Here is a 16331-nt window from a genome sequence, read left to right on the forward strand (position 1 = left end):
AGTTTGTATATAATGGAAAAATACCTTTTCTGCCACAACTGGTCACTCCCCACACACTCATGCACAATGCTTTAACACTGTAATAAATAGGTTCCTCTTCATTCTTTGTGCCTAAAAGGACACTGATTTCATTTATTTTTTAAAAAGCGTGCAACTACAGCTTTTGTGTTGGAAAAAGGGGGATTTTATCAACAGTATGTTCATTTTATTCATAAAGTGTTTTTCATTTTTAATGTTTGTCTTTGTGTCTTAATTCAAGACAAACAGGAAACAATTGAACAGTTTTCTTTTCCTGTTTTCCTTCCTTGAAATTTGGTTTATAGATGATTGGAGGAAATTATTAAATTGTTTTGTCAAAAAAGAGATAGCCTTTTATAATAAGACTTTGGACAATGGCCTAATTAAATCAAGTTCACTGTTTAAAGAAACGCTTCAGGATTTCAAATAAATAACCACATAAAGTGCTGATTAACATCATGATAAAAAAAATAGAGTAAAATAAATAAATAAATAAAAACTCATGGAATCTAAGTTTCAAATATAAAGTAAATCTAACATGGCCTGTTTGTAACCAAACACTTTTAAACCCTTGTGTTAAAACCGCATGCTGGAGTTTTTTATTTGCTAAATTTCCAACACATGAAAACATTATTCAAATATATTTTTCTCCCTGTGTGGAAGCGGCTGCGTCTGTTTAACTCTTATCCAGTAAAATCCTACATGAAAGAAATAAGATACCACAACAAAGCACCGGAACCTCAGATGGCTCCCGCAGATAACCTAAAAAATAATGGAAAAGCGAGCTGTATTTATGCTGTCTAAATACACCGAATAAAGACTTTGCACATGCAGGACATTAAAGTTGTAAATAATAGCCAAAGCCATGCAGCCCCCTTCTTTTATCTATCTATCTATCATTTACACAGATCTGGTCCAGTAAATGATGCATTCCCTGCATTAGATGTATTTGTTGAGCGAGTTTGAAAAGGCGGCGATAATCTGGGAGGGAGAGATAAGAAATGCCATTTATTCCGCGGCACTTTGGAGCCTATTTCCCGGGCCGATCAGCCCCATTCTCCCCGACACCTCCAGCAGCTCGCTGATAACGATTAAGCTATTTATTATCTTCACAAAGAACAAAGATTAGCCAGCACCGATGAAAAATTACCCCGGGATGGGTTATAATCAGTGGGACCCAAGGATCTTACCAGCATTGGATTTCTCTTTCTCTCTTTTAATCTAAACACAGACACAGGCGAGCGCGCACACGTCAATGTAACGAGCTCTTAGAAAGAGAAAATAATTATTTTGATTCACTATGGCGACGTGAGTGTTAAAAACAAAAAATACAACTAAAGGTGGCCTACCACTAGGCTACTACTAGGTCTAATATTAATAATAACAATCGTACAAATAATAATTGGGCCTTTAATTAAGATTAATACTAAACGTCTGTATTAGCTACTTATCTACTGTCGTTTTTGCATAATATAGCGGACTACAGTGACATTTCATTTTATCTTTATTATGAGGTAAAACCACTTCCTTTCAATGGTAGGCCTATAATGAGATTCTCTGAGCTGAATCGAGCTGCGACCTCTTTCTCCGGGGCTCGTGTGAGAAAAAGAGCAGTTTAAAAAAAGGGGCGGATTGAATTAATGTCAAATCCTAAAATGGAAGTGGATGTTCTCCGCCGATAAGGTTTTATCGCCACGCCAGATCAAAAGGGCTCACACTCAAAGCATGTGTATTTCCACATTATCATGCTGATGAGCTCTAATACTGCCACACTTGTCCCTCCGGTATGTTCTGCTTTCTTCAATCCATACGGTGGATAGATTCATCTTAATGCTGCCTGAAAAGAATCGTCCTCTCTGGTTAAATAACGATAGCCTATATTCAGATCTTTAAATTTTTCTAAAGGTGCTCTTCATCGTGGACCTGTTAAGGGCAATAATTATTTTACAAAATGTTTAAACAACAAACAGATTGGAGGAAAGGATAGATAGATAGATAGATAGATAGATAGATAGATAGATAGATAGATAGATAGTAGGCTCAGATTTAATTTTTGTCTGTGTGTGGCCTCATGGATGTATTGTGTGTTTTTGCATTTAGCAAATTGTGGGCATCATTGCTGACCATCATATTAGGGTGACAGTAGGCCTATTAATAATTATTAATATTGCTAATCAGGATATAGCCTAGGTTTCGGCCATGTGAGTGATTTTGCCAAAATGCAACAAGATGGAGAACTGAACTGAATCAATCAGAACTTAATCACATTACTGGACCTGTTGGATTTCCAACTAAAAGGTTTCGCACGCACGTGGACAGCAAGCTCCTTCTTTTCATTTTGTCCAGACTGCTTTAGACTGAGAGATAACCGAGTCGCTTTGAGGCACCGCTTTTTCTGGACAGTTCACAGCGATGTGAACAAACGAAATTTCTAGGTGTGTTTCTGCAACAAAAAAAGAATTTCCTCAGTCTGGATATTTGAGATTACTAATCTCAATCTAATCTAATCTGTAGTCCACCTTGGCGATAGTTTGCCACGCATTGCTTGTGGTCTGTTCTTCAAAATCACAGCGGGGTCAGGAGGATGTACTTGATGTATTATTAATGCCACAGTGTAAATATCAGTTGCAGTGTCCTTCCTCGAGTTCATCCGCTGGAACTGCAGCAGACTCGGGGCAACCCCGGCTCTCTCTCTCTCTCTCTCTCTCTCTCTCTCTCTCTCTCGGTCGGTCCCTCTGTGTTAGAAAAGTTCATGTCCTGATTGTGTTGTTTTTTTCTTCACTAAGATGCACTGACGTCGGGAAACGGCGTCAAGCAGGCGGCAGTGTCGGGCTGCCGGGGCTGCACGCGCTCCCTCTCCAATTATAGTCTGTCAATCATGCGCGAGGCCGGCAGAGAGAGAGACAGAGTGTGTGTGTGTGTGTGTGTGTGAGAGAGAGAGAGGGAGAGAGAGAGAGAGAGAGAGCACACACACACACACACACACACACAAGTTTTCTAGGCATGACATTAACTGGAGAGTAAGAGGCACTGACTGTGCTGTTAATGTCGCTATACCAAAAAGAAGCAGTACACTAAAGGAGGTGGACATGTCGACATGCAGTTCTAGCTCTTCTTCTTCTACTGCTGTGTGACACTGAGATTTTTATTTAAAATCCAATGTTACCAGATATAATCACTATTCATCATTTGTCTGTGGCTGCCATGCTGTGTGTCCTCGTGAAGGAGTTCCATGCAATGTTTTGTTTCAGGGAATATTACACTGGACATGAAACACTGAATTCCATAAAGTACAACAAATTCATATAGGCCTGCCCCCCAAGCAGCCAGACTCTGTCTCTCCATGTGAATATTAGAGATTTTCTGGTCTGGGGAGCCGCCTCTGGGGTTTTGTAATGCTGCGGTGCAATTGGCTAAGTCAAAGCTTTAATGGAGACTCCGCCCATGAGCTTGACAAGCCTGGCCCCGCGCTGTCAGCTACAGTTATACGTGTTGCTCTAAGTCCCAGTGGACGGAGTTTACTCTGACAAACACCAGCCGAAAACTGAAGAGGACCTGCAGCAGCAAACAGGGACAGGGAACAGTTTTCCAAAGAGGCGTGAGCCGTTCCGACTCTGTGGATAAGATAACGCTGGCAAAGGTATGACATGTTTATGTTGTCACGTTGAGTAAAGCACATTATTGAGTGTTATTAGTGAAAAGGGCTCTGGGAGAGTGTAAGGGGAGTGATGTGGTAGTAGCCTATGATGGACGGGAGATGTTTTTTTATTTTAAAGTTGCATCTGGAGCCCTGCGTTTAGAGAACTGATGCTTACAAACAGGCACCAGGGTGCACAACACTCTTGCCTTTAAAATATTAACATCTGATGTTTGCTTGTTGCAGGTTTCCAGTGTCAAACTAGACTCGGTCTCCAGGACAAGTGAGGGATTTAAGTCATTGGAACGCAAACAACGCGTTATTCCTCTACTGTAAATGAAATCAGTGAAGATATTGTAAAGGAAAAATATTTTAGACTCGTCCCGCGCCCTCTTCCTGGATATTCCTTGGCTCTTTTAAGCGCGCTTACAAAAAGCCACAGAGATGGATGTGGCGGCTGATCAGCCCCGCTGGATGCATCACCATGCCGTGCTGAATGGACAACACCCGGACTCTCACCACCCCGGTCTGGGGCACAACTACATGGAGCCCACGGCGCAGCTCCTGCCTCCGGATGAGGTGGATGTTTTCTTTAATCACCTGGACTCACAAGGAAACCCGTACTACCACAACTCTGCCAGGGCCAGAGTGTCCTACAGCCAAGCGCACGGTAAGATGGAGCCACTGCAGAGCAACTTTAACCAACACATAGGCTACAGGCTACAGGACAGAAACTCAGAGTTGGCTTTACAAAAGTATTTTTCTTTTCTGAAAATAACTGCCTACATGATTTAGTTGCTGTTGCCTTATGATAGTATTCAGTTCCTTTTATCTAGCCTATTTTAACACAAACGTGCTGTTTTCTAATTAAAAGGAAAATATTTTATGGCCTTATGCGTATGAGTCTGATCTGAACTGGTTTGTTGCCTTACATTTAAATTTGATATAGCCTAAGACATTAACCCAAGTAAAACATACATTAAAATTAAAATGGTTAGAAAACTAACTAGCGCATTTGCAATCAGGAACTGGATATCTTTTAAATGCGTATTTTAGTTCAGGAACGGGTTGCACTTGTCTATTCTTGTGGATTGAGGCTACTTTGTTTAGCTGTTAAATTCAAGCCAATGTGTCCAGCGAATCAACAAGTCTCCGTTATAATTTGCATCGAAAACCTGTTCCACTAACTGCTGAATCAGCCTGTCAACATCTCAATAATAATTTTCTTTTTTTGTAATTTCACAGCTCGTCTGACCGGGACTCAGGTCTGCCGGCCTCATCTTATTCACAGCCCGGGGATTTCATGGCTCGACGGGGGGAAAGCAGCCCTGTCGGCTCATCACCACAACGCCTGGGCCGTCAGCCCCTTCAGCAAACCCAGCCTGCACCACCCAGGCTCCGCGTCCCCCGGCGGCCTCTCTGCCGTATACCCGTGCAGCAGCAACTCAAACACGGTCTCCGCGTCTTCGTTAACGCCGCCGTCCCACTCCAGCCCCCATCTTTACACTTTCCCCCCTACACCACCAAAGGACGTATCGCCAGACCCCGGGGCCGCGTCTCCCTCCGCCACTAGAATGGACGAGAAGGAATCTATCAAATACCAAGTGTCATTAGCGGAGGGGATGAAGATGGAGGGCTGCAGCCCGCTGAGGAGCAGCCTGGCCTCCATGAGCGCTCAGACCCCCTCGACGCACCATCCCATTCCGACGTACCCCACCTACTCCCTCCCGGCTGCACACGAGTACGGCAGCAGTTTGTTTCACCCAGGCAGCCTGCTGGGAGCATCATCCTGCTTCACCCCCAAGAACAAAGGCAAGACACGGTCCTGTACCGGTGAGTCCCCTGGAAATACACCAGAGACCTGCCCCCAAATAAAATAAAATATAAAAATAAATAAATATTCAGGCATATTTGCGCGTATGAAGGCTATATAACAATCTTAGGTTTGCTGTGTAGCGACTCAGTGCACTCTGTGGATGATATTTGCGTATCTGTGGTACCAAGATTAGTTTACTGACCTTATAGTGCAGCTTTGCTCGTTTTGCAGTATAATTATTAGACATAATAATTATAAGGGAACAACATTTACCAATAAAAACAAAAACCTTAATGAGAAATGTTTGTCAAGAAGAAAACTCTCCTGTAACATTAATCCATTTAATGTTAAAATTAAAACAGCATGTGAAAGACATTAAATATATTGTAAATGTAAACAGATTAATTTCTTTTGATTTATTCTGTATTTATTCTGTAGTATGTGCAAGCTTTGATTTGAGCATCACCAAGTTTCTTTATCATTTTGAAAATTGTATTAGAAATATAATATTTAATAGCCTAATGATGATTAAAAAAATAAAGAGGACAAAAATTAGATAAATGCTTTCAGAGGCCTAAGCCTGCACTCCACAGTCCTCCAACACAGAGTGACTTTGATAATCCTCTTTTGTTAACCATGACTCTGTAATTACGCCTGAGCTGGCTGCAGCAGCACAGTGAACTGGATCCAGCCCAGAGGTGTGAAAGGAAGATCCGCAGGCGCACAGAGCCAAAACCTCAGTATTTAGGCTATGAGTTGCTTCTCAGTTACATAAGACATTAATACATTGTCCTGATTGTTATTTGATTACAGAGCAGGAGACTCTCAGTTTAAGCCTGATTGTGTTTAGCCAGTTTATTAACAGGGATATAGTGCACGGTAACCTAACCTCACTTTGAATAACTTGTTTATTAAATAAGAGCTGGCACCTTAATAGGTTAAATTATTATTGCTTGGAGCTTGGAGCTTAAAAGGTTAAAGGGCATCGTTTGTGTTAAACTGATGTCTCAGAAATGTGCCAGAGGCTGACAGCACAGAGGGAATTATATTTACTTTTTGTACAGCAAATTGTTTGTTTTGTTTTTTGCTTATGCTAATGCACAAATATAATATGCCACTTTATATCCCAGTATATGCAGACACTGTTTCTTTCTATTTACTCTCAAACAAAGAGTCAATGGATATGAAATTAATAATAGAACGTGTACTTTAATCTAAAATGAAAGGTGTTGTTATAGCTTTATAGAAATAAAATCTGATGTGTCCTCACTTATGCATGTGCATGCACACATAATTAATTCAGAAAAGTACTGGTATATGTTACAAAACCCCCCATTCCTGTTAGAAAAGATGATAAAGTGTATTTCTTTGTAGTTTGATGACACAATCATCTTATTTAACAAAGTTCCTGAAAGCTGCATCAAAAAGTTGGAATTTGTATTCCAGCAATGAAATGTGATTTTAAAAATGCCACTGTGTGTTCTTCATCAGAGGGTCGCGAGTGTGTAAACTGTGGAGCCACCTCTACACCTCTGTGGAGACGTGACAGCACCGGACACTACCTGTGCAACGCCTGCGGGCTGTACCACAAGATGAATGGCCAGAACAGGCCGCTCATCAAACCCAAACGCAGACTGGTGAGTCCTATCAATGTGTAACAGAGAGGGGTAGTGAAGGTGTGTGTGTGTGTGTGTGGTGGCAGTAAATAAAACAAGTGGAGGGAGAGGCGGGAGGAGGTACAATCCCAGGAAAGTTATATTTTCCTAATCAGTTTCCAGGAATTGTGTTTCTGGCTCACCTCTTGCTCCTTCAGCTCAGGCTGTTAGCAGAGAGGGACTATCTGTGTGTTATGTTATCATTATTACTGCTACTTCTGATACTGTAACTGATAGCAGGGCCAGAACGCCATCCATCAAAACAACACGGGGCCCTGCTGACAGTTTATGGCTCATAATGCAGCTGGGTTTTTTTGTTGTTGTTTGTTTTTTTGTAATGTGTAGGGGAGGTGATTAAGTATGGGTTTGTTTTTATTTTGACATTTGGGCCGCAGAGCCCTGCTGTCCAGATAAAACCACATGTATCCAAAGGAGCTAATTTTTCAAATAAACTGAAGGATTAAGTGTTCATTTTGGGGTTGAGAAAAATGAGCCATTAAAAAGCAATTTGATTATGTGAAAAATGCACTGTCACAGGGCTGTTTTTATATAGCTCATGAGAAGCTGGTATTCATGAGATATGTGGTTTTCAAAGGGCAGCAAGTGTCTGTTTCAGAGTAAAGGGATACAGCAACTTTGGGGATGGTTAAAGTCAGAAATTTCCCATCATGACCTGCTTTAAACATCAGTGTTAGTGGAGTCAATATTTTAAAGGATGACATCTAACTTTAATTAAATACTTTAATGCAAAGCATCAAGTATGCTATAGGCTAGACGCTTTAATTTAACTCATTTTGACATTTTCAGGACTTCTGACTGCTAAAATAATAATTTACATAAAATAGTTATCCTTACTTTTTGATCATTCTCCTAATATTAACCACTATATTTGCAGCCTCACTGTATTCATGTAACCCTGTGCACCAGGAGGCAGCTATGAAATGATGACAACAGTGCAGAGTCAATAGAAACACAGCTTATTAAATAGCCTAATTAAAAGTTAACAAATTTTTTAAATTGTTTTATTTTGAAGTGACCCTGGAGGAATGCGACGGGACTAATTGGAAAAAAGCAATGAAGAAGTATTATTTAGACAAAAGTGTGTAACTTCGCACTCACTAAATTATTTAGACTAAGCGACAAAAGACATTATTTATTGCGATTATAATATTGAGTCAAACATAAAGACTAGTTCCAGATAAATGGCCTGTTTTACATGAGCAGTCTGTTGGCGCATGCGGGTTAATGGGAGACTACATCGCTAAGACAAACGGGTCTAAATCTATCCGATGCTGACCTGCGGACCACGTCTGCAAACAGCGGTCTGCTTCATACAAAATATACGAGCATTTATTTCAGCGTCTTTTCGCTTCATAATAGCACACGCAGCCATATATCAGGCCTGGTTTCCGTGTGGCTCGCCGGAGCTCGCAGGGCTCCCGAGCGTTTTGTGTTCAGTGGCAGCAGAAGCCTTCCAGTTGTTTCCTATCCGGATATCTGACCGGTCCAGATAAAGCAGCGGGACCAGCGCCTGTTTCCTCCCGCGGCCTCCTAACTATAGGCTCAGGCCTCATTTCACAGTGGTCAAGCTCTCCGCCCATGACAGAGAAAGTAGTAGGCTACAGCAAAGTGAACATAAAAGAAAAAGTGGGTTGGGAAAGTTGGAGGCTGACGGCTTTACAGGGCACCAAGCATGATCACGGTTGATTTTAACAGAAAAAAACCCCCAAAACACATAATGTTTTTTTTTAACGCAGTTATTGCATGTTTTGTCAGATAATACACTTATTAAAACATCTGGTGCAGCTGATTATATTAATTTCCTGTGGAAACAGAGGTAACATCGGTTGAGAAGAATCCATCAGGACTGACATGAGACTCTGGCTGACAGGGCTCCTCAATCATCATTTTAAACGTGTTAAGTATCGGGCTCTGTGCATTGAGCATGTGGAATAACAAATATACATTATCATTATCATCATAACCATCCCCCATGTGACATAATGTTATATATTTTCATTTGAAATATGCTGTCAAAACATTGAGCTAGCACAAACTGAATGTCAACAAATATGTCACCTAGAGTGGCAACAATTAGGCTAGTTTATTAATCCAGAAAATAAATCGCCAAAAGTTGTGCTAATCAATTATATACTGGTTCCAGCCTCTAAAATGTGAACCTTTGCTGGGTTTTCTTTGTCTTCTGTGATGGTATACTGAATATCACAGAGTTTTGGACTGTTGAGCTGACAAAACAAGACATTTGAAAATGTCACTGTCAGGGAACTTGTGATGGGCATTTTTCACATATTAATTGAGAAAATAATCGGTAGATTAATTGATAATGAAAATAATTGTTAGTTGTGGCCCTCATGAAACTGCAGAAAGTTCAACATTACATTGTATAAACTGATAGGCCTATGTATCCTTTTTCTTAAACTGACCCGTGCTGTGTCTGCTTGTGCTAATCAAAGCTTCATCTATATTTTTCCACAGTCTGCTGCCAGACGAGCAGGCACCTGTTGTGCTAACTGTCAGACGACCACCACCACGCTCTGGCGGCGCAACGCAAATGGAGATCCGGTGTGCAATGCCTGTGGCCTCTACTATAAACTGCATAACGTAAGTCTTTGACTGCTGATCGCCAAGTTGGGCCCATACAAAGCCAGCAGGGTCAAGTAGACGGGAAGTAGGCAGGCAGGTTACAGTGATTGTTGAGGGATAAGAGAGGCAGAAAAGAGAGAGAGGGAGAGAGGGTTGTTTTACTCTCAGACACTGTGTTTTCTTTCTTTGTGCTTTATTGTTTCCATGGTAGGCATAATCCCCTTGAGAGTCACAATGGTGGGACTGTTGTTGAGTGGGACGGCCATAAGACCAGTCTCCATATCAATAGCATTAAGACTGGAGGCATCAAAATAGATAATTGTAGCCTGTCCTCACCAGAAAAACAGCTGTATAGGTTGATTATGCAGCAGCTTATCATGACCCGTATTTACGTTTATTGTTAGGCTGCAACCTCTAGTGGCCGTATGACAGTAGCAAAGGAAGAAGTCAAGTGAAGAGTGACAAGGAGGCAGTTGGGGTGGAAGGATGGGTCAAACAAACATAGGACTTTCAATCAGGATACAGACGGTAGAGTCCTGTCAAGTAAAAGTTAACTAAAAGTTTAAGTTAAATAACGTTACATAGGTGACTTATGTCACGTGAGTTAAGTCACATGACTTACATTATTTATGTTACGTGATGTAATGTACTCACTTTAACACAAACGACGGTCATTTCCAAAACCTAAACAAGTAGTTTTGTTGCCTAAACCTCACCAAACTATGTCCATTTCACAATGTTAACCCTGTGTTTGACGTCAGGTGACGGGTGTTTGGGAACAATTGACAATCTACCTATTTTGTTGTTTAGGCATGAGGACATGTTGGGTAACTGGTAGGCCTATAGGATGTATAATTTTACATGATGAATTTGATAATGTTATATATTTATGAAAACCAATAATGGATTGATCCTACCAACAAATATTGTCTGTGTATCCAAAGCCTGACATAGCTCATTCCTCTGTGCCATAAATTTCCACTGTTGTCCAAAAACACACAATTCTGGTGCCAGAATTACGGATTGAACCAAATGTGTATTAATCTGCAGCTTAAAAAAGTCCCCAAAGAATGCGCTATTTACTCTTCTTTGAGTAGAGTTTGCTACAAACTACAGTGTCCAGCAGTTTTAGGAAATTACTTTGCATTTAAAAAAATTAAAATATATACTTGCACAAATTCTCAGTAGGAACCAATAGGCTTGGGTCTGAGTGCCACAGACAGGATGGGTAAGTAGGAAAGTACTGAGCAATGGATTAATGCATAGTTGGTTTGAGTCTCTTCATAATAACAAAAATATAGAACATTACCAGCTTTATCGTTTAAGGACTTCTCAAATTTAACAAAAGCACTCACATGTAAAAATGTATGGATGTTTCATAAAATTGACATGTTTGAACTTTCACTCCAAACTTTAGAGATCACAAATCACTCATCTCCTCCCTTTTCTACACAGGTGAACCGACCTATGACCATGAAAAAGGAAGGAATACAGACACGCAACCGAAAAATGTCCAACAAATCGAAAAAGAGCAAGCGGTGCAACGATAGCTACGAGGAGTTTTCCAAAAGTCTGAACGACAAGAGCTCGCCCTTCAGCGCAGCCTCTCTGGCCGGACACATGTCCATGGGCCACTTGCCACCTTTCAGCCATGCCGGACACATGCTTCCCACGCCCACCCCAATACACCCTTCTTTTGGGCACCCACACCACTCTAACATGGTGACGGCCATGGGATGAGAGGGTGAGGAGAGGGGTTAACATATAAGAACACTGGGGAACTTGGGATGGTTGTGTGCACGGGGATGAGGGTCTCACTAGAGGACTGTGTGTACAATGTTACAGACATGCATTTTGTGTGTCTTTGTCTTTGATTGTCTCTTGATTGATTATGCCAACGGTATGTTGGAGGAGCAATGTATCGTGGGAGGAAAGGACCTTTTTACTCCTTATCTATAGGTACATATTTTGATGGTGGAAGACAGAGAGAGATATTCTGCTTCCTGATGGCCAGGCACACATGTAAACACAAAAATGTCATTGCACCTCATAATTTTATCCCCACTGACGGCCTGACGGACTGCAGTGTGGTTCAGTACGTGCCGAACAGGTTCATAGTAACTGTGAATATTGTAAATGTGTGAGACCGTAGGGGACGTCCCAGACAGAGCTATCCCCTTCACAACATTAAATGAAAATATGCTGGATTTTTTTTTGCTTATGGACAATTTTAAAGGAATTTTCACAAAAGAAACAAGCAAACAAAAAAAAGTTTATGAATCCTAATTTGACACTGTTTATTAAAATAATTGTTATTATAATTATTATTGTTATTCAGATAATTTATTTTCATTGCCTTTTTTTCTTTTACTATATCACCTGTATCATAATATGGATATTGTTATCCCAGTTATGAATATATTTTTAGCTGAAGCGCTTTCTCTGAGCTGGTCAACATTTATACGCGTAAGAAATAAAGAAATCAAGTTTGTTATCCCATCTGCTCCTTCTGTTCAATATCCAGTATCTAATATTTAAGTATTCATAATAAGAACAGATATAGATATTCATGTGGTTATTTGCGCTGCTCTCTGGGATCCTGGGACACAGAACCACTTTGAACTTGAGAAACACAGGAGTGCATGTCTTACAGATACAGATGTCCGTCTTCATTAACTCACTATTAGACGTTTCATTAATTTAAAGCTACAATGTCAGTCACACCTATTTGTTTCTTTGTTATAATAACTGTATTAGGTTTATCTTCTGTGCATCGAATGATCTGTAGCTTTCTATGCATCCTTGTTTATCTCTGGAGTGACAGATTAAAGGAATAGTTCAACATTTTTGGAGACAAGCTAATGCGCTTCAGGTCTAGAAACAGGGGACAGCTAGCCTGTTTCTGTTACAAAATCCAACAACCTTTCACTTGTAACGTTCCACTAACTTCCTGGAATCCCAGAAGTTACTGTGCCAGGCCAAGAAGTGACTGAATAGAGTAACATATAAAACCCTATAAAACCATTTTTTGAATGGATTAAACAGACAAGCTTTAGAGGTATTGATGGGCAGAGTTTGTTATCACCTGACTAGAAAATTCTAGTCTTTGTGATAAGCTAAGCTAACCCCCTGATATGAGAGTGGTATTATTCTTTTCATCTAAATCTTTCAAATTTCAAATTTCTCAAAATGTCAAACTATTCCTTTAAATAATTTTTTGGGGGGTTATCAGCCACTGTACCTGCTCCACAGGTGGTGCTAATGTCACCATGTGAGGAACATCTTATAATAAAGATATTATGTATAGCACAACCTTCTGTTAGCCTCTGTATCATGACTTTTGATCAACACCATCCTGCCAGAGTCAGAGAAGCCATGCTTACTATTTCCTACCTGTCACAAATACTGAAAATCTGGTGGCCGTTACATATTGTTGATAATAAAGAAACTATATAAACCTAGCAGTGATGACTGAGAAAACTTATTTCCCTTCTGGAAATGATCCTACAAACTTAAACTTTACCAAAAAATTGTTTTTATTGTCTGACCAGGACAAGGTGGGGCTTTTGTAACACTCATCAGACCTCCTTGGCTGGATAATAAGCCATCCCTACGTTCTACCTTCAGCACAACCTTTGCACCAGTTATCAACAGTACAGTATCAGAGCATTCAAGGGACCCTTCTAACCCTTGTTGACATGAGCCACCACTTTCTAATGAACATGTTACTTCACTGAGCACTGAAGATTAGTACTGTTGACAGAAATTGAACAGGTTGAGCCATATGTTCCCACAATTACTTAACCAGTTGCATCTGCTCATTGGATAATACTCTTATGAAATTGGCCTTCTCTCTCATCAGCCTGGTACATGCACATGCACATGCACATGCACACTAGCCTTACAGTGATATAAGACATTTCCTTTTAAACAACCCTTTTATTATAGATAATGTACATTTTTCATCCATGTTGCATATGTTTTAGATTTTGAAATTTTGATTTTACTTCTTTACAGTTACTGAGTGTCAGTCATTGCTCTGCGTTATGAAAATGAACCTAAAAACTAGACTTGAAATATGTAATTAATCACAGTGAACATCACATCTGCTTTAGGGGTAAAAGAAATGTCATCATTGTGTTGTAGTGCTGTGCAAAGCCTTTTAAATCATGTCACATTTTAACTCCATTACCACACAAGAATAACTGTAACTCTGACACAAATAAAATACATTCACTGTGATATGTTACCTATCCAAAGCAGGTTTAAAGCCATGCAAAAGCGTGAAAAAGTGTTTCAGTCTCGTCTTGTGATACAGATTTGAGCTCCTTAGAAAGCAGAAGGCTGTCTCTGCCCCGAGGCTACAGCAGTGAGCCTCGAGATGCGTTAAGGGTCAACTCAAGTGCAGCAGCATGCAGCCTCCTCTCAAGACTTCCCTGACCTCTCACCCTGGAAGCACTTACTCTGTCATTCTTCCTGGCCCTCCCACACTGCACACAGACCCTTTTAAAATGTCACATCTTCACCAAAAATATGAGCGAAACAACGAGACTTTCCCCATAAAGAGGAGATAAAAAGCAGCCAAGTGGGAAGAGTAAAGTCTTTTCGACGTGAACCTCCCTGAGGACCTTTGTCGAGCAGGAGTTTTGGGACTGGGTGGACATCGTAAATCAGCTCACCAGTGAGATTTATAGCTCCCATCTTTGCACAAGTGCCCCCTCCGTAGACCATTTGTTTTTCTACCAAACTCAATTAATGGAATCAAAAACAAGGCCAGAAGTGACTTCAGATGAGTGAGTTAGCAGGGAGATGATGATAAAGGGGATGAAAGGGGAGAGAAGCAGAGTTTCATTCAATTCAGAGCCCTAAAATGATGAAGGGGGGTTAGGGTCTACCAAAAGTAGGAGAAAACAGCTCCTCCACATTGTGTCTGGATCCTCAGAGTCAGATAATGAAGTTAAGGTTGCATACGTCAAAAGAGCTTCTACTGAACTAACTGACCAGAAAAGAGCTTCTACTGAACTAATTGACCAGAAGTGGTGAACACCGGATTAAACACAAGTTAAGAAACTTACATTTAGCATATAGCATTATTTTGGATACTCTGGCAGGTCTAAGTTGTAGAAAACCTTTAACGTAGAAAATCAGATCCCTGAAAACATCCAAAATATATAGATCCTTGTTTGTCCACAACCCTGTTTGTCCACATCACACATGTAAAAGTGTTGCTATCTAAATATTTCCTTGATGGCTATGTAATAAAGGCCTCACTCTGTTAAGAGTGTGAAATAATACTAAATAAGTTTTAACAAACTGTTGTGTTAATCATGATTTTAAAACCAGTGACTGAGCCATGACAGAGGTTTTGGGAGGGCAGTGATGTGTAACTGAGTTTAGGCATTTATAAATTTTTACTGACACAGAGACAATGGCTGTGAAATACACCTGAGAGATAAGTTACAAACTAGCCACTGTCGAGCACAAAGGTGACCAATAGGAGAGTTTTAAGAAATTAGGTTTGATGATAAAGATGAAAAATTTTAGTTCAGTCTCCTACTGTAATCTTAAAAGAAGTGTAATATAGAGCACTGATGAAACAGTTAATTATACAATAATACTTGTATTAAATGCCTTCATTCACAGGGTTTCTTTACTGCTGCGGGTGGTCCAGGACCCCCAGGCCTCGCTCAGTTCAAACACTGTTTACTGTACCAGTACAGTATTGTGATGATCACTCAATCGCTTAGACTGTTGTCCCCAAAATCTTCTGCAAAAATGTAGTGACAAGTAGAACTGTCATTTCCATATTAAACTGAAGGGGCTCTTTGCATTTACGTGCAGCTAATTATACATTTCACAACTGTTAGTAAGTCTGTCAGACAATGTATACACACTGTAATATCCATCGCGAGCAGTCTGGGGTGCATGCTGGTATCATCAGCTGACTCAGTACTGGCAGGGTGCATGCTGACGTTTTGGATACTGTATGATATATCTGCAACTCGAAACCATTCACTGTAAACGTGAATAAAGAGAACAAACTTGCTGACTGGATGCACGGTGCCAAAAAGTCAAACTGGAAATGTAAATTGTTTTTGTGAGTCACTTCTACTTCAGGGAACATTGCACCGTCTAGATGACTGCGTGACCCTGAGTCCTAAAACAAAATTCACAGTCTCTACACACTTGTCACCTGGGCCACCAAGAGACAAATAAAACTGTAAAGCAGCCATTTAATTTCCAACCACATGGTCCCACGCTGCACCCTTGGAAGACCAGATGGATGGGACATGTGTCCAGTCTGCACCAGTGGGACTCAATCTAGTTACAGTGAGATCTGGGCCTGACACACTAAGGTGTTGTCTCTGCTGGGATCTCAAGAGGACTGAAACGGAATAAAAATGGAGGGCTATGCAGCAGAGTTTTAGTTTCCACCAGGGTACAGAGACTCTTACGAAACACCTTAATATACAATATCATAACTTAGAGAAATAATGCTTACAAGCAAAACACGAAAAAGAAAGGCTTACAGGAAACAGTTATATGATAAATTACAACAAAAGGGGTGATCTGGGTGCATGTATCCCCATGTCACAATGCT

The 16331-nt window shown here is 40.5% G+C and overlaps 1 protein-coding gene across 1 annotated transcript; it reads left to right on the plus strand.

Annotated features, from left to right (window-relative positions):
- The first annotated feature begins 3497 nt into the window (after window positions 1–3497).
- gata2b (GATA binding protein 2b) lies at window positions 3498–13042 on the plus strand. The gene is made up of 6 exons (XM_038697800.1): window positions 3498–3658; window positions 3902–4325; window positions 4901–5488; window positions 6963–7108; window positions 9623–9748; window positions 11186–13042. Exons 2-6 carry the CDS (start codon window positions 4100–4102, stop codon window positions 11468–11470), a joined length of 1371 nt encoding a protein of 456 aa, XP_038553728.1. The 5' UTR covers window positions 3498–3658; window positions 3902–4099; the 3' UTR covers window positions 11471–13042.
- The last annotated feature ends 3289 nt before the right edge of the window (window positions 13043–16331 follow it).

Source organism: Micropterus salmoides, unplaced genomic scaffold (assembly GCF_014851395.1).
Source record: "Micropterus salmoides isolate LMB-PRFRI ecotype aquatic unplaced genomic scaffold, ASM1485139v1 Ms_hic_scaffold_4, whole genome shotgun sequence".
Taxonomy (NCBI): Eukaryota; Metazoa; Chordata; class Actinopteri; order Centrarchiformes; family Centrarchidae; genus Micropterus; species Micropterus salmoides.